The sequence below is a fragment of the Diadema setosum genome, chromosome 8, assembly GCF_964275005.1.
Source record: "Diadema setosum chromosome 8, eeDiaSeto1, whole genome shotgun sequence".
Lineage (NCBI taxonomy): Eukaryota > Metazoa > Echinodermata > Echinoidea > Diadematoida > Diadematidae > Diadema > Diadema setosum.
In genome coordinates this window covers 15636841-15655989 of record NC_092692.1, presented here as the reverse complement: position 1 = coordinate 15655989, position 19149 = coordinate 15636841, and the positions used below count along the sequence as shown (strand labels likewise).

The 19149-nt window shown below is 40.5% G+C and overlaps 1 protein-coding gene across 1 annotated transcript; it reads left to right on the top strand.

Moving 5' to 3' along the window:
* Positions 1-3090: 3090 nt before the first annotated feature.
* LOC140232393 (putative RNA-binding protein Luc7-like 1) lies at positions 3091-18004 on the top strand. The gene is made up of 9 exons (XM_072312522.1): positions 3091-3265; positions 5366-5457; positions 6763-6861; positions 7471-7581; positions 13325-13468; positions 14489-14665; positions 15520-15752; positions 16716-16784; positions 17266-18004. Exons 1-9 carry the CDS (start codon positions 3205-3207, stop codon positions 17702-17704), a joined length of 1425 nt encoding a protein of 474 aa, XP_072168623.1. The 5' UTR covers positions 3091-3204; the 3' UTR covers positions 17705-18004.
* The last annotated feature ends 1145 nt before the right edge of the window (positions 18005-19149 follow it).

Here is a 19149-nt window from a genome sequence, read left to right as displayed (position 1 = left end):
AATTTAATTTTTTTCCATTTATTCAAAATGAGAGAAATGCAGAGTATACGGTCAATAAAATTAGAAATTAAGTGCAATGTTATCTTATCTTTATTCAAAATAATTTATGCTTACATCAGTGTTTGATACGCATGGAAACAAATAGTAATTTGATAATTGAAAAACAGTTTCTTGGAGAGGCAGCGTTTACGTACAATTGACGTTACACGACAACCACGCACACCAATCATGTATGTACATGCACCTGTACCTTACAAGTACTTATGGCGTTCAACGGGATAGTTTAGTAGCGCAGCAGAAGGTTTGCGCTACACTATCCCAAAAGGCAGAATTCAACGCGCAGGGTAAGTTGACAAAGTCGATACACGGAGCTACAACTGAGTGTAGCTCAAAGAGGTTCATTTGGTGTAGCTCTATCAATGGTCAATCGCTATCGGTCGACAATTTGAGAACAGAGGAATTTGACCAGATTGACATGGATTCTTTATACGGATTTTGATAGTATCAGCCATATCCATCTGTAGGTAAACCTACCGTCATCGCTAGATAAAAAGGCTATAAGCAGCTTATATGCAGGGGCGGATCCAGGAATTTCGTACAGGGTGCAAAACATAATTATTTCTCATGCCAATTCCGGGTTTAAGATAAGCTGACAAGCAAGAAGAAGAAGAAGAAGAAGAAAAAGGCTTCAGCGGATTTTTGTTTTCCTGCATACAACATTAAAGTGGGGAGCAAATGCCTATCTTTCATTTTTCCTTTTTATTTCTTTTAGTTAAAAAAAAATAAATAAATAAGGGGCGTTGCTGCGCGCCCGGTGTGCCCGCCCGTCCCCGTATCAGTCACTGATGGAGATATCTGGGCCCCATTTCATAAAAGATGTTATGATGGCAACTCTTGCTGGAATGGCAACTTCCAATAGCAACAGCCAATCAGGAAGCTGGATTCTTGTCGTTACCATGACAATTGCCATTCCAGCAAGATCATATCAACTCTTTATGAACCGGGGCCCAGTATATGGTATGTGTCACAATATTGCAGGATGTATAACGAACAGATGATTCAACCTAATTATTTCAATTTTTCTAGTATAATGAAAGAGCACTTGACTTACCCCCACCTGAAGGTAATACAAGGGAATTGTTAAGGCCTACCCTTATTGGAATAGAATGTCAAGTAGAACGTGCAACTACTGTTTTTCAATTTAAAACAAACTAACAAACAAATAGAATTATAGGGGCCTACCATACAGTTTCTATAATGTTTTTCCCCTTTTCCATAAAACCGTCACCGTTGATACCAGCGGTGTTCTATGGAATAGATGGTCCCCGGAATAGATAGACCTATACGTATAGGTTTTCAGCATATAACATGATCGTTGGCCTAATGCCAAAATCCGACAGAGTGCATAATCTTTATGTACGCGTGATGTTTGATATTCCTAGGTTCGTTAATCCGAAAAAGTATACGATGATGCGTACAGACCCTACTTTAATAGGTCTATATGAAAAATTATTTCATTTTAATTAACTAACCTTCAGATTTTTTTTTTTTAATTTTCAGATCAACAAATTGAACCATCTAATTAACAAACCTTATTCCGTTCGGGATCAGGAAGTTCGGAATAACGAACGTTATTTCATTTTCTGATTAACGACCGTATAAGAAAACCTTTGAAGCTTCGGAATATACGAACTGTAACCACTCCAAACCGGCTTGTTGAAGCCTGTAGCTATATCGTTGGAGAGGTTGGATCAGCCATTGGAGCCCAAACAGGTGTACAACGCAAATAAGTTTTGCATGCACAAAAATGTACTTTCCATCATGACCTCCATTTACTCTTTTGGTGTGACACTTGAATTTGGGCACGCATTTAGAGTTCAGGTTTGGGATTCTGTCCTATAGCTCAGCCCTAACCAATCAACCCCAAGGAGTGGCTACAGGTTTTACATGTATAGTAGGGCCCAGGGCAGGCGGAGCGTTTTCAAAAGTTGGGGGGGGGGGCACTTCCGGGTTTCATGAGCTAACAAGGAAAAAAAGGTCCTCAGCTCATCTCTCCCCTTCCACTTCCGAGTTTCTTCGGCTGACAAAAAAAAAAAAAAAAAAAAAAAAAAAGAGGGGGGGGGGGGGGGGTCTTCCGGTGGAAAAACATAACCTTACGGCGCGCTCGCACTTCAAGATCTTTATCTAATTTATTTTGTTTTAGTGCCACTTACGTACGTACCTCCGGGTTAAAAAAAAAAAGTGTGGGGGGGGGGTCCAAGTAAGTGATGACATGATGACACCTTATGTATTCCTTTGTATGGTGCACAAAAAGGGCCGGGGGCGAGCCCCCCCCCCCCCCCCCCCCCCCGCCGGCCATGGGGCCTACGCACTCCTGTATGCTGTATCAAATTTGTGTATCATATAAAACTATATCAACCATACAAACTTTGAAAACTTTAGTAACTGGAAAAAACAATAGGTCATAGTAAATTAGGATGCCCACAGATAAGAAATTATTACAAACTTGAAGCCTTAATAGGCCTAAGGTACTTTCGTTTTATAATTTTAGTATAGGCAAGTTCGCACCTTATTATCTTTTTCTTTATTTTCAATTTACATCGTACGGTACGTAAAAACTATTTTACACAATGTACCACCGCGTTGTATCACTACAACTTAATTATTAGATCTTGCCAAAGATATAAAGAACTAGACTCGACTACTACCAATGATCCACGTTCTGTCATTTTTTGCTTTCTATTTATTCTTAAATACCTGTGACTTGTAAGTCATATGTTCCTTTTATTCTTTTTGTATTCTATGTATAAGTACTAGTACTCTTTATATCTTATTTTTTGTTAATTCCAAACTTGAATCTCTTGGCATCAAACTCAAATTTACCGAGTTTAGAGTGAGTGGCGCATCACGCGACACACGCGGCACGACGAGATTACATAGCGCAAAGCCAATGCGTGCGTATAGTTTCGACAACGTAGGTCTTCTAGCAGCGTACGGGGAAAAGCATCTTCCGTAGGAATGTATGTGGGCTTATGCGCGGTACCAGTGTCACGGACGTACGTACTTATAGAGACTACATGTACTGCGACCGTATATTCCGACAACCACGCTTGCAGCTGAAGTTACTTTATTACTATTTAGTCGTACTTATTGGACAAAAATCATCTTCTCTGAAATCGTTTGGTCTGTCAAAGAACCAGCATCATGTCTGCGCAGGAGCAGATGCGAAAAATGCTTGACGAGCTCATGGGGACTTCACGCAATGGTAAGGAATTACACTGTAACTGCCAACAAACCTCCTTCTTGTCCAAACAATGATTACAATGCACTGCCAATACTGGCAGTGAACGTGTCTGTAACGTTAGTTGCTCGCAGCTCGCCTTTCAGTTTAACAACAACTAAAAAGTTAGAATGCATATTATACACTGTAACAACCATTCCTATATGCCTTGCCCTTGCCGGTAGTTTTTTGGGGTTTTTTTTTTACCCTTCTCATCCTCGATCACTTCCTGGAGTATTTTATAGCATGTAGGCTAATAATTGTACTACCTAGGCAATGCACGCGCGTACATAACTAACCCCGGGCGGGGCGCTCCTTCACGTACAGTGTAGGATACCTAAATTTAGAATGTTCTTCTACTTGAAATGGAAGTGTGGTTAATAGAATATAATAGTGTGGGAGCCGGAGCACCCTCCTGGCGACTCAACAGAGAGGAAACACGAGGCCTAATGTTGTTACTGTGTTTTAGATTAATTTAGAGTCTATAGACACTATCTGTAAATTACGTTGAAAAAAAGAACACAGGCATAGACAATCTAGTATCTACTCGTGAAATTGGCCCCACCACTGCGCTTGTCTGTACTAACTAAGTAGACCAGTAGGCCCTAATGTTAGAGGAAAAAAAAAAAAAATTGGCCGGCCTCCAAAAACCGGACACTTATCACTTAGCACAAGCCAGCAAATTCTACTGTCACAACACACGTATCACATCGTTTCACATACTGGCACACTCGTTCACCACAGAAAAGTGCCTGAGCCACCTTCAAAAATCCATCTAAAATCCCAAATTTTGCCGTCAAAAATGCTGAATCGCCGCAACTTTTCCAGAGCGCGCGGGAATTTAATAATTAATAATACATGTACAAGGTGTAGGTCCCGTGTAAAGAATCAGGGTCGCCAAAAAAAGTGCTGAAAATTGAAATATTAATGTTACGCTGTTCCGTAGGTGGCCGATGCAGTGAATAAATGTACAGGGGCTGAGTGCAAGTGCTGACGGACACGAACGGGCGCCGCAGCGTCCCTGATGCCACCTTGCGCCAACAAGATGTGGCGCGCGCTCAATTTTCAGCAGCCTTGTACAGTATGTGTATTGACATTGCGCGCATTTATGTCCGAATTTTGGAGAGGCTGTCCGAATTTCTGGGAATTGACAAGGTGATAATATTTGGGGATTCTGTGAATTTTATGATGTACGAGTGTATTTAACAAAATCAATATTGGGAAAAAATAGGTTGATATATTTTTAACATGCATTATCATACCTACGGTAGATATGATTTTGTAGAGTATTATTTGAGTTTAACAAAATAATATTGCAAAAAAGCTTAGTGTCCGAAAATTGGGGGTTTTACTATACGGTGACTTGCTTGTTTTATACTGTTCGTGAATTCAGCCCCACCGTGTGGCGTTCATCAGTACATAACTCAATAAGCATGGCAGTTGGGCTTTACTTGTGAATACAACTACAAGTTATCTCCATACCTCCTGCTATTCTTTCATTTTTCAATGCAACCTTTGTGTGGCACTTTGCACATCGGTGATATGCATGAGTGTCTCAATGTTTTTAGCCTTCGGCTTAAGGAAGGATACCTGGTCAAAAGCGGAGAAAAGACCACACTGCTACCGGCTGGCGCAAGTGCATACACTGTAGGCAGTTTTCAAATCCGTCAGACCGAATCATTTGAAGTCATCGATTTAGACATGAATAGACTAGATACCTGTTTAGCGGAACCAAATGCTCACTGCGTCCTTTTGTCAATTTATGGACTACATTGGTATACGATCAAATTGATACAATTTTTAGTATTTACAAGTGTAAGTTGAAATTTAGCCGTGATAACCCTGTACGAGACCCGGAATCCCATAAAGTGTTAGCCCTGGTCGCAGTTGATGCATAACATGAGAGTCTGTACATAGTAAGTGTAATGCACTTGTCAGTGTAATGTTACATTTAAAGTCCCACTCAGCAGTGACAAAAATGAATGGTGATGAATGGTATAATCATTTTTTTTTTTAATTCTTTCATCATTTATATTCTAAATTTAGTGAATACATCACAGTTCTTTTCCCTATGCCCTTATCCAGGTGAAAATGTGGGCAGATTCCGGTTCACCGATACCAAGGTCTGCCGCTCTTTCCTCCTCAACTGCTGTCCTCACGACATTCTTGCCAGCACGGTAAGTTGAATTTTGCAATTGGTCTCTCACAGTGTGGCTCTGACAAAAGGGAAGTGTACATGTACACCGTACATGTGCATGGTATTGTAACTCCCCTTTATGCCCAAACATAGATACTGAGTCTTGTTCAGTTGATTATAAAAGGAGATTTAGTGTTTCATTTGTGTCAAAAGCTAATGTAAAATATTTAAGAAGATTTTCCAGAATGATGTGTGGTGATGTGATGTGATGTCAAAAGCAGTTGTATTGCAGTACCCCCTAGTGAGGAACTCCTTTGGCATAGAATCTGTTTACTGTATACGCTATATATTTCGCGTGGGTTTTATTTTCGCGAATTTCGCGAGTCGGGAGCTATTCGCGAAATTAACAACACGCGAAAATATTACCTTCCAAAATGAATCCCTTGCCTTGACGATACGATCATTTTACGGCTTACCGAACAGACCATACTGGCTAAGCTTGTTTACGTACATATAGCATGTCCACGTCTAACTAATTTACTAGCATTCGTAGCATTCGTTGCTAGTAAGGTGAAAATTCACACTTTCTTTGCCACTTCATATTTTCTCCGGTCCCCCAATCGCAAATTTAACCACTCGCGAAAATGTGTGACATCGGCAATTCGCGAAAATTTATGCACGCGAAAATTATTGCGTATACAGTACATTCTGACAACAAATGCATACGTAGGAGGGTATCTTCAGTTTTTGTTATCAAGGCTAAAACGTGGCAGGAACACAATAGAAAATCCGTGTATGACTCGGAGGGAATGTTTGGGAGGGGGAAGGCTCTTCATTTCAGGTATATTTATAGGCTTCCTGCTGTATAGAAATCATATCCAGCTTTCAGGTATGGTGTATGCATGGAAATATAAAATGCCTTATATCACACATCTTTTAAATTTGCTACCTCGACATGTCATTGACCTTCACACTAATGTTTGTGGACATGGCAGAGTTGGTGCAGATTATGTCGCATGTAGTTTTTCCAAGTTAGAAGCTCACTCTCTCTCAGATTAAAAGATGCACCTGCCTACAACTACATCAATGTATGGTCTACAACTTGGTTGATTCGGCCTTCTGCCTTTTTCAATCTGACCTTTCATTTGTGTTGAAGGTCTATCACAGGATATGGATTTTGAATACAATGCATTTAACACGTGTATGTATGCATCAACTTTAGAATCCAGATAGAGAAGACAAAATGGGGAAAAAAAATGTGTATAATTAATAAAGGAGATCCTTTTTAGTTGATCTTCATAGTCTTGTAATGTTGTGAAATCTTCTGAATCATTTTTCAATACAGCGTGCTGACCTGGGAGCCTGTGCCAAAGTCCACGACCCCGCCCTGAGGGCCGATTATGAGCAAGCTGCCAAACACAAGGATTATGGTTTCCATATTGATGTGAGTTGCACATGCTTTTTAATACCAATTTGCTTAATAACCCATGCAGTGGTGCTATTCTTCATGATACCTTATTTAGAAATATTGAAGACATGGCATTTGTCCCAAGTAGGTGCACTGTGCTTGTTGTTTGTTGTATATTTGGCAGAGCAGGAGCACATTGTGACTTACAAGTTGTACGTATTCATCTAGTTAAAGTGTGTTTGTTTGAATCTGAAAAGATTAAACTTTGATCATTGCAATCTTAAAAGGAAGATTGTAGTATATGTGGTTGTTTTGTTTTGTTTTTTTGTCAGAGCAAAAGAACATTGTCACTACTGGTCAAGTGTGCTTGTTTGTTTCTACATAGAGAAAACTTTGATCGTCTCAGTGTTAAAGGGACAGTATAGCTATCAGAATAATGCTTGTGGTAGTCAAAGTGATGATGAGCAAATTAGTATAGTGGCAAAGGTCCAGAGCTTACAGATTCACAAAATTTAAGTGGTGAAAATCATGATGAAGATGGGACTATATGAACTACTGTAGATACATGTATTAGGACAACAGCCAGTAACTCCACTTGTATTCATCATCCTCATCTTCCCTTCACACCCTTCGCTCTATCTGCAGGCAATGCAGCACCTCCACACGTTCATTGCTGACTGCGATCGACGCACGGAGATATCGAAGAAGCGCCTGGCAGAGACCCAGGAAAGCCTCAGCGCAGAAGTTAATCAAAAGGTTTGTAGCAAGTGTTCCATCCAAGCACCAATTTGTCATTCATTGTGATGCCAAATGATCCATCTGTTATTAAAAGAACTTGCCTCTTGTAAAATCATTTAGTTTTCACAGTTGGAACAGATTCCATTAATATGACAGTTTCTGACATTCTTGTGAAAGCAGTAAGAAATTTTAGTTAGACTCTGCATGCACTTTATTTTTTACTTCCTTTTGATTTTTTTTTTTTGCATTTTTCTTTGTGCTTCGTGCAATCCGTCCTTGCATTGCACACATTTCGTCAGTGTAATCAGCACTTTTGATGAAGGAAACTTTTTTTCCTTAATATTCCAAAAAGACAAAAAACAGAAGATGAGAGAGACGTAACTGAAGCACCCACTGTGCTGCATAGCCTCATTTCAGTCACTTACGCAATGTGGCAGCAGCCAGTCCGTAATAGTGACCACAGTCCCTTGCATTTGGTGAGGCAGTGACAGCCAAGCAACTGTTATGATCCCGCCACCCGAAAGTAACATCATGTGCGGACAATTTTCACTGAGCGTCAGTCGTTGATACTTTACATCTGTTGGTCATTCTCTCCTCCTCCGGACAGATTTCATCTCTTGAAGGGTTCCTATGAAAGCAGCCTTTAGTGCCATGTTAAAGGAGTTTGTAAGTTGACAAGCAGCAAATACTAAGAAAACATCCCGAACAATAACTCCATGTGCATTATGTTCTTGACATAAATATATATTTTTTAAATGTTTATAAATATATATTTAGACATATATGTATATATTTCATGTGTCCCTGATGATGTAAAGTCAGTCAGCATTGATCCATATTTCACACATGAACAAGCTAAAGGAAATTTCCAAGAATGCTATTCTCTCCCTCTTTTTTTTAATATTTTATTCATTTGCCTTTTATGATGTCTTAGCAGGCATGTACAGTACACACTGTTTACAGTAAACAAACTGATGGCAAACAATCAGTGGTTTAATTAAGTTCTGGTGTGATTACTTTGTGACCAATCACAGAGATCAATTCTCAAGAATTTGATGAAAACAAGAAAATCTGGGATTTTCTCGGACTTACTATACTTGAGTACATGAATTACTTTCAGTGCAAGGACTGTGCAGATAATGGCTTGTACAAGTATATAATTGTGTGTGGCAAAAATCTGCTGCAAATGGTATAACGTTTTGGGTTTTTTTTTTTCTTTTTTTTTCAAAGATGAAATTTGCTGTCCAACAAAAATGGCTCTCCATCTGTCAAATTTTATTTGTGCTTCTGGCTTGAATAGTTTGAATACATTTCAATCCGACACCATGTTCAGACTTGCTGTAAACCCAACTGTTTATTTGCCATCGCCATGTTTATGTAATACAGTGTGTTTATGCAATGTACTGTGGGGGACCTTGAATGAGTGGAAAGGGGAGGGAGGATTCAACAACACCATAAACATATTTTGTGAGCAAAAATTCCATTTCCTGTCTTGTCACCAAGAATGTTTGTGTGGAATCTCCTGGAGAAAACTTGTCCGGGGCAAAGTTGCATATTTTGTTCCACATTATTCATGGTGTTTCTACCATTTGATCTTTCTCTGAGCACATAAATTTCTGCACCCAAAATTCTTAACTGCATGATATTGCATTCATTCTGAAGTAACTTCTGCAATGCACATAATTATTTTGGGATTTCTGAACGCTCTTTTTAAGTGGGCCGCAATTGTGTGTGAACTGAAAACTTCTGGCAGTACAAATTCATTTTGACTTGACAGTCTAACTCTTCCAGTGAGTGCTCTATGTGGCCACAAAGTTTATGCAAGGTATAAGCTGTAGTATGTAAGTGCCCATGGACAATTGTGAATGCTTGTGTTGTGATCTGTCTTCTTAGCAATCTTTGTTCCTCCAGGAGTGCGCTTAAATTGCCGTTCACTTGTAGTGCTCTAAAGACAGGCATATCACACTCTCACAAAGTTTTCCAAGAGTGCGCCGGGCAAAATGGGTACGTAAACAAAAAAAAAAGCAACAAAAGAAAACAGAGATAAGAGAAGACACACAAACAAAGAAACGTAATATGAAATGCGTGCGGCAAAACGTGAGTATACTCATTGATTCCGTAGTGTGTAGACATTGTCTGACATCTTCCTCTTTCTCCAAGACGCTTGGCGGCGGTCTCATCCTCGGTGTTTTGTTTTGAGGCCGCAACGTGTAGAAGAAGCCGTTGTAAGTGCATAACTTTCTCAAGCAGACTTTTTTTTTTTTTGTTCACGTGTGTCGTGTACACTGAACGTTGGGAAAGATCCAGCTTTGTTTAACCAGTCTGCCCCAAAGGTTTGCTGAGAGACCCGGACCAGAGCAGGCAGAAGAAGCAATGGCCACCAAACTTACTCTCTCTACTAATGTATGTACTTCAACTTCAACCCCACGTAAATCTCAGTCCGACAACTGCAGTTTATCCCTCGGTGCCTCTCAGCTAGACAGTCTTGTCATTATTTGGGATTGTCAGTTGAGAGGCAGAAGGGAATTCAATCCATTTTGAATTGTCATTGTGCCCTTAATGTTCTCAACTGAAGGTACAAGTGAATTCGATGTACAAGAAAAGGAATCAAGAGGTGTCAAAGCGCCCTCTATGTTAACAGTAAGAAAGAAAAGACCAATTCAAGACATCTTCATACTTTTACGTATGATGTAGACAGTGACATCTTGATGCACAGCCAAATTCACTCCCAGTGCTTATTCACCATTGATGATAACATTTTGCAGTTGTATGTATTTAAAGCTTTTTGTTCTCACTTACAGTCACCGAGATTCAATTTGCAGCAAGGTGTAAAAAGCAGAGATAAGAGGAGCCACTGCGTACCTCTTGGTTTCCATTATGTGTCCATGCCACACACCTGTAGTGTTTAGTTGGACGTCACCAGAAAGTTTTGTGCATGTGCGTGGGAGCTGTGTGGACAGAGGATCCCCCGTGGAGGCTCCATGTGTAGAAGCAGAAAACAATTTGATGTAGATAAAGCAGCAGTGCTGTTGTGTGTTCTAGAGGTTTTCTGTAATGCAATGAGAACACATTCCCAGTAAATGCCCCTTCGTCTTGCTGAATATCTCCTGTGAAAAGTAGACTAGATTAAGTACATGTATGTATCAAATCATAGACGTAAGATATTGAGCTCCAAATTTGGCACTTGTATGTGAGTTTGAGTGTCCCTGATTTTCACTGACATTTCTCTATCGGTAAGTTGGGAGAAACCTTGTTTATCCAAACATATCCAATGTTATTGATATTTTGAAATTTTCCCCAAAAGAAAACCTAGCACCAAGCTATTCCGCCATCTTTACATAGTGAGTGCATCTCAATATTTTGGGTCCAGTCTGCATGCATTCATTGTTGCTATATCAAACAAGTCACGGGCTAGCTTTCGGATTGTTGGAACAAACTTTGTCATGCAAATCAAATACCTTCATTAATTGCTCTACCCTCCAGATGGTATCCTGATGATTGTTTAGTCCACTCAGTATTTTTTGAGAGACTCGTGGTTCATTTATTCAAATCCATACCGTCTCTCAATTCCTCACACTTATGGGGTGTTGCAAGAAGGTTGCAATCAATTGCAAATAATTGCTAATTTTGAAGCAACCATTCTGATTGGCTCAGGGTCTGCCCTTTTAAGAAGACATGCATGCAGCAATGATTTTGATTGGCCAGTAACAATCAGTTGCAACTTGCAATCGATTGCAACTTTCTTGCAACACCCCATTAGTGAAATAAGGGTGTCATCAATGGAGTCCCCATGTAAACCAGCTGCTACTACCACATGCATTACAGAGAACCTTCTGGACACACATTTCAGACACACCTGCAAGACGCTCTGATCAAAGTGCTTAGGAAAAGGGGAAGCTGATGCAGAAGCACCAACCATGAGCCTGTCAAAATAGAACTGAGAAAGACAGAATTAGATGGAGAGAGAGAGAGAGGGAGAGGATGAAAAAAGCAGTTGGCAGATACATGCACTTGTAGAGTTCTGTTGAACAGTGACTCCAGCAAGTTTTAGCTGAGAGGATGGGCTCTAGTAGGAATGTGGAATGTTTGATGCAGAGTGTTTTGTTTGTCGTGGACCTTTTCACCTGTGGTTTAAAATAGGTGTAAGGACAAACTTGAATTCCGGAACTTTCTCACCTTATTTAGATGCTATGAAAAAGAAACTAAATGTGTATAACCATCCATTTAGACATTTTAATACTGTATCTCTGCTATTTTCACAGTTTTTTTTTCAACTCTGCAAAACAATTTCATATAGTACTGTAGATGCCAAATATTTTATGGGCATATTTCACAAATCAGGAATTGAAAGGCAATTTGCTTTGCATTTGTGGTTTCAAATTATGAATCTAGCAAGTAAGGCCACTCATAACAAAATTGCCAAGGCATGTGTCTGCTGCAATGCGTTTGGATAGGATACCACATGGCGTGATACGGGCAGTTTCTCGGCGCTTCTGCCCGAGAATGTCCGATGTTGATTTTCGGAGTCGATTACAAAAGGAGTGTGTTCCACATGATGCATCAACCTCTATCTGAGATGTGTTTTTCCATGATTACATATTCGTCTGTCTGGAGTAGAATCCCTTGACCAAGTGGTCTGAGTTCATAGGAATGCAGCCTACAATGTAGTCTCTGTTCAAGCAAGGTGTAAGGCCAGGCAGCGTTTCTATACTCATCCAGCTCAGTTCACCTTTCCACCTGTACAGTGGGGAAGGACTTGTTGTGTACCAGACATTCTACTTTTCTTGAGTGACAGTGACACACGTTGGCAAGCAGACTTGTCGGCTTTGTTTGGAGGCATTGAGCACTATTCACAGATAGTCGTAATCAGCAACCATTCATGTTATACACTGGAGGTCTCGTACAACTTGCCAGCCACCAAACTGGTAATCGTGCTTTCAAGAGCCTTGTGAATTTTCTGTTACTTGGCACCTAAAACTTGTGCATCATCTGTTGTGATACAAGCTTTTGTAAATCAATTGTACGAGGTAGAAACACTTCCCTCTACCCCCAGCCCAAAAGGGGAAATTAATGAATACCAAAAAAGGATGGAAAAAAGTATACAGTTATGTCTAGTTTCAGAATGATTAGTGATATCTTGATTCACTTACAATTAAACAGATGGTGCCTCAACACATTGATACAGCCTCCTGAGAGAGATTAAAAGCTGTTTTGATTTGTGTTACAGTACACTAAATTCTTTACAACATAATAGCGATTCGCATACAACTAACAGATATAGAGTACAGACATAAAGACATGTGTATAAAGTGTATACGGTAGCACATTCCTTTAATATCAGTGAAGTGTTCATCTCATCAGTATCCAGAGCCCCTCAGTCTTACATGGTAGAGATCAGTAGAACTTGAATGCCTTCCTTTTTTTTTCTTTTTTTTTTTATTAGATGTGGCAAGTGAGTAACTTTGTGTCTGATCTTTTCCAGAAGTTGCCAAACATTGATGTCAGAGCTACAATGTATATCATTCAACAGGTGTGTGGCATGGGGCACGGTATGTCAATAGCAAGTATGAAATGCACTCGACAATGACTGCACAGTTACTTACAAGTATTCTCTGTAAAGATGCAGTAGAGTACCGGAACTTTGCGGAGAATGTTTCTAATTCATTTGTTCCTCCCATCTCCCCCCACTTCCCCCCACGCTTTCTCTCCGTTTCTCTCTCTCTATCTCGCTCGCTCTCTCTTCTGGGACTGCTCACGGTAGGCTGACAAGGTGCACGAGCTGGCGGAGACGCTCGGGAAGAAGATCGCGGAAGCGGAGAAGCACGGGGAGGAGGGCAATGTGGAAAAGTCCATGGAGGTCATGGCCGAGGTGGAAGAGACTCGCAAGAAGAAGATTGCTGCAGAGGTGAGACCCTTCTTAAACTCTGTGAGCTACTGTATATGCCATATATTCAGGGAGTCTAATTTTTTTGTGAATCAGGACTTCCCAACAATTTCGGAAGTAGTTAAGTTCGCGATCTCGGAGCGCTATAATGAATGGAGAAATACATGCGTGCATTCATGTCACGATTAGAGTTACTATTTCATTATGTTTTGAAATCAGCAAATAGTATGTGACTTGCGAAATTTGCGAGAATAAAAGCCTTGCAAAATATATAGCGCTGGAGGATGCAAAGTCACACGAATTAAGTCCATATGGTGGTCAAGTGTTATCATTGGTTGTATACAGTACCTTGGAACAGGGGTCCCTCCAGGCAAGGACCTTGTGTCTGCTATGTGACAGATACACCACTCGTATACATGTATCACAGCTATTTTTATCTCAGAAATTCCCACCGCCTCCTCCAGAAAAACAACTTTTGTTTAGCCATTTGCCAGGTTGACTCTCTGTAACAATATATTGCTCGATGCAATCAAGGTACATGTATTATACAAAAAGAACAATCTATCACTGTCCCCCTGCATACACCCAGTCCTTCCCATCATGTCTGCATGGGTGCCAAAAAAGCTAGCTTGTACTGTACCTACTGTATGTGTGTGCATGTGACCAGTGCTGTATTATTTTCATTAGGGATACAATTGATCAGATAATTACAAGGCAGTAGGCATGAATCATTTGCTGTTAAAAAGGCACAGGCAGACAAAAATTTATCACATAATGTATATACCCGATGAAGTCCATAAATTTCTTGACTATATCTTGGTATTCTCTTCATGCAAATTGTAGCCATGCTGTAGATATTTCTTTGGCATGTGTTATTAGAGCAAAACAGCTAAACAAAGCTCTTCTTTAGCCAGGCAGTCCCTTTCAAGATTGGAGATACAATTTATCATGGTTATCGCCTCTTGTAGAAGTGGACAGTAATAATTCATATTCACATTCACATTCTTTCACCTTTAGTAAAATTGAAATTTCTCGATGTAGGAGGACCTGAGGAATTCCATGCCGGCATCGACGTACCAGCAGCAAAAGCTGAGGGTGTGCGAAGTTTGTGGGGCCTACCTGGGACTGCAGGACAATGACCGCCGCTTGGCTGACCACTTTGGGGGCAAGCTCCATCTGGGATTCATTGAAATCAGGGAGAAACTGCAGTGGCTCATGGTAAGGATGCTGCAAGGTATTTACAGCTGTGTTGATTGGGATTGTGAGGCTCATTACAGGCAGAGACAATACAAAGGATGATGTGTAGACTTTCATCCTTATTGTTGCAGCGAACTTTATTTTAGACGGAACATCAGTGGAGAATTCTGGACCCCTCGAAAGTTTAAGTGTAGAACATCATGTTATTCATAGATTAAAACTTCAAAATAAGAATCAGTGTGATATACAGTCAAACCTGTCTATAGCGGCCACCCCAAGGGAGATGAAAAAAGTAGCTGTTGTAGACAGGTGGCCACTATAGACAGGGTCGTTAACATGGCTTTTCTCTTGGGGAACATTGTGTTTGGTGGTCACATACAGCCGGTGGTCACTATAGACGGTCGCTGTAGGCAGGTTTGACTGTACATGTATTTGGGATTGAGACCAAAGCCTAATTGCATTTGAAAAAAAAAAAAACCAAACAATACTGGAAATTTCAATATTCTGTGTATAAACTGTAGTGTAAAAATTAGCCAAACTTCACAATTTCATAGCTTCTTTAATTCTTATCAATTTTTTGTCAAATTGTCATTGTTGTGCTAATGAGATTTTACTCTTCCTTATCAGGCTACATTATAATTAGTGCAGAATTCCCTGTATGATAAAGTGAAATACTTCAGTCCTGATGGCAACTTGTTTGTGTGCAATGTCGATAGCATTTTAAGACATTGGTCCTGAGAAAGTTACCTTAACAATTCAAAAAGAGTCAGTACCACTCGTCTCAAGCAGCGGTCAAAAGCTACGTGTGGCTCATTAATGCAGGTGGCTAATGCTCTGGTATGTAACACCTGTGTCTCTTGTCCTTTGTCCTGCAGAACTTCTCGGAGCAGCAACGGGAGCAGCGCCGGGCAGAGCGCGAGAGGGACGATGAAGACGACTACGCCAGGGACAGGGAAGGCTACAAGGGCAGCAGGGACTACCGGGACAAGGAGCGGGACAGCTACCGGGACAGAGATCGAGATCGGGAGCGAGACAGGGATAGGGACAGGGAACGGGACCGGGACCGGGACAGAGACAGAGACAGAGACAGAGATCGAGAAAGGAGAAGGTCCAGTATTGCATTTGTCTCTCATTAAACTGTTGAAGACTACTTCCGAATATACTCGGGCAGGTGTCCTTGTTAACCAGTTGAGGACGGTCTAATTTTGCTACAACACGCATTTCACATAGACACCTGCCCAAGTGTACTCCGAACTCGTCTTCAATGGGTTAATTGCGTGTCGTAGCAAAATCAGACTGTCCTCAATGGGCTAAGATTTGGATACATGCATTCACTGTGGCTAACGTGCCACCCCATGGCATTATTGTGCATTGTATACATTTCCTGTGAATGCCAGTCACACTGAAACAGAGGGAAATACCAACCTTACGCTGATGTGCATGTACTTTACCTTTGGTTTTTAGTCTTGGGTAAGGTGTGCTTATGATTGAAGCAAAAACTGCCCTAACAGCTCTCTGTGGCTTCCATTGAAGGGAACTTTACCCCAATGTATATGAGGATCAGTGAGTGCAGAAATAGTAGCAGTTCTTATTAGTGATGTTGGAGGAAAATTTGACAAGCCATTGAAACGTTAGGTATTTTAAACTCCATGTGCCATTATCCCTGAATAAGAAGGCTGCAATGTTTTGTGATGTCACGGTAGTGGAATGACATGAAGGAGAAAAAAACAATTCCAGAAAAATTGAATCTTTTATGAAAAGTACACATTCCTTTGACTTGTTACTGCCATATCTTACAAGTGATATTATTACCCCTGCCTTCTGAAAGAGGCAAGTCAAGTGCCCTTTTGATGCTGAGATATTTCAACCTGATACTCGGATATGAGTTTACACTAGTTGCAAAAGTGAGCTCTAAAATTAGGTAAGATTTGTCCCAAGTTCCGAGTTTGTGTAAACATGATTTGCATCTATTGATAATCTTTCAGCAGCATTGCAGTATGCATGTACGTATGCAGGAAGTGGTAATGTTCATAATCAACCACCATTTCGCCTTCATTGTGTCCTCTCACAGGTCTCGATCAAGGTCCAAGTCCAGGAGCAGACGTGGTAGGAGGAGTCGATCCAAGGAGAGAAGACACAGGTGAGTCCGCGCTGTCTAATCAGGAGCGATAGCTGCCAATAGCACTGTTTCTGTGATAGTTTACAATCTGTGGGTATATCTCTTCCTACAGCCTAGTAACAAAACATTTCATTCACCTGCTCCCTCCAATTCAGTTTCCTAGTCTGATCAGGAGCAATAGCTACCAAATCATATCAAACCGTGCATGTTTTGCTTCCCACAGCCATGTAAAAAACTATTTGATTTACCTGCTTCCTCAATTCAGTTTTGTTTCTTGATCTGTACAGGTTAGCAGCCATGCCTATTAATATAGATCATTATTCTCTTAGAAGAATTTTTCCCTGTCAAATGCATATCAAATTTATGAAATCCATTTAAGCCTTGTCACTTTTTTTTTCTTCTTTTCACCAAAGGAGTATGTTACAACTCTCTTTAAAAAGTGGGCGATCCTTCTCAGTTTTCATACTCTGTACTTTTGTTGTTGTTAATATTTGATACGTAGGTCCCGTTCACGATCTCGAGACCGTGAAGACCGCAGAAGGCACCGCAGCCGCGAGAGGGAGCGGGAGCGCAGACACAGATCCCGGTCCAGGGAGCGAAGGCGCAGATCACGGTCCCGGGAGCGCAGGCGGCGGGACCGTCGCCACCGGAGTCGCTCCAGGGATCGAGAGAGGCGGCGGCGCTCCAGCTCCCGCGAGAGTGACTACCAGCAGGAGGAGCGGAGGCCCGAGGCAGCGTCCCATGAGGAATACGAGGAGGGGGAGATGAGACAGGAGGACTTCGAAGAGAAGAGGGGGCCGTCCAGTTCACCGGAGGATGGGGAGAGGCGAGATGGATCCTACCAGGAGGAGGATTTAAAGAACGGAGGCGACAGAGAAATGGGTGAGCGGGAGGAAGAGGAGGAGGGGGAGGAAGAGATGGAGCGTGAACCTGCATTTTAAAGCAAAAGACAATTTTCATGGGACAGATTACCTTTTTTTTTCCAGCGCTTGTACAGAGAAAGTCATTTGTGGACCACCCTATTTTGTGCATCGTCATCCTTCCGCTAAAGTGGTTTTGACAGAACAGATAAAGGAATCGTATCATTTTGGTTGAGACCTTACTTCAGGTTTCTAACATTTTTTTCGTGAGATAATGAGAAACGTTTTATGAAATATGAAAGAACATGTAATTCCAAAAGAGGGATTCAATGTTTATTTGTTGAAAATTGGTTTTGAAATGGCTGAGATATCCAAAACAGAACAATCCTAATAAGAGGTGGAACCCACCTTTTAATATGATTGCTTTGTTTTACTTTGGTTTTGGATGTCTCAGCCATTCCAAAACCGATTTTCATAAAATAAACTCTGAATTCCTCTTAGAATGGTATGGTCTGTACTATTTCATAAGTGGTTTCTTGGTTGTCACAAAAGTTAAAAGCCCAATTCTCATCTCTACCAAAAGTATACCATCCCTTTAAGCATGCACTCTTTAATGTTACTACAGCTGTATGTGGAAAAAAAAAATCCATTGCCACTTTTATAGTGTCTGGCAGTTGTTGACTAGCCTTCAGGGAAAAAGAGAATAAGTGAAGTAGTGACATCTACATGAATGTCAGGTATCCTGATCAATTCATCTGTGCTTTGTCTGCCCTCATTGATAATTTTGACAATGTTTACTAATTCATTGATAATTTTGACAATGTTTTAGTAGCTCATTGATAATTTTGACAATGTTTTAGTAGCTCATTGATAATTTTGACAGTGTTTAAGCAAGCATCCATAGGATGCCCAATCTGTGGCAAAGAAATTCTGTTACAAGAATGTATCAACATTTTAAGCTGCTATCATGTAAGTTATTTGACATATTTATAAATGCTGATTTTGTTTTTCCCTTTTTTAATGTTCTGGGAGCTACATTGTACAGATGTATTGATCCTTTGTTACCGACCTAATGGATTTATTCAGAATATTCTGTTTACGTAATTGAACATGTAGACACATAATGGAAACAAGATTTTCCTCTCTCATGTTATGTAAATGTGGTTTTGACTATGCAATATGGAATATCAAAGGAAGCCTCTCTAACTCTTTATGTGCCACTGTGGAAACCCCCTGTGTGCCACATTATTAATAAGACACCAACGTAGTCATGGCTTAACATTTTTTTTTTCCAAATCTGTGTAACTTTTATGTATTTCTGATAAGCTGGATATTTAGTGAGAAAAGTTTTAAAGAAAATGCCAAACTGTGCTTTGATGTAAATTGTATGACAAATTTATGATTGTTTTTCCTTCAAACTACCAGTAGCTTCGTTATTGTAAAGGCATGACTTTTGCACACAAAACAGTGACAGAAACCTAGAATTTATACGCAAATCCAGTAGGGAACACCGCTTGGTAGTCAAT

What these genes read in the sequence shown, in the direction of transcription:
- LOC140232393 (XM_072312522.1), top strand. Translation starts at nt 3,205, where the DNA reads ATGTCTGCGCAGGAGCAGATGCGAAAAATGCTTGACGAGCTCATGGGG. An exon ending in ACGACATTCTTGCCAGCACG is followed by an intron (nt 5,458 to 6,762) that starts GTAAGTTGAATT and finishes TTTTCAATACAG; the next exon opens with CGTGCTGACCTGGGAGCCTG. An exon ending in AGAGATCGAGAAAGGAGAAG is followed by an intron (nt 15,753 to 16,715) that starts GTCCAGTATTGC and finishes GTCCTCTCACAG; the next exon opens with GTCTCGATCAAGGTCCAAGT.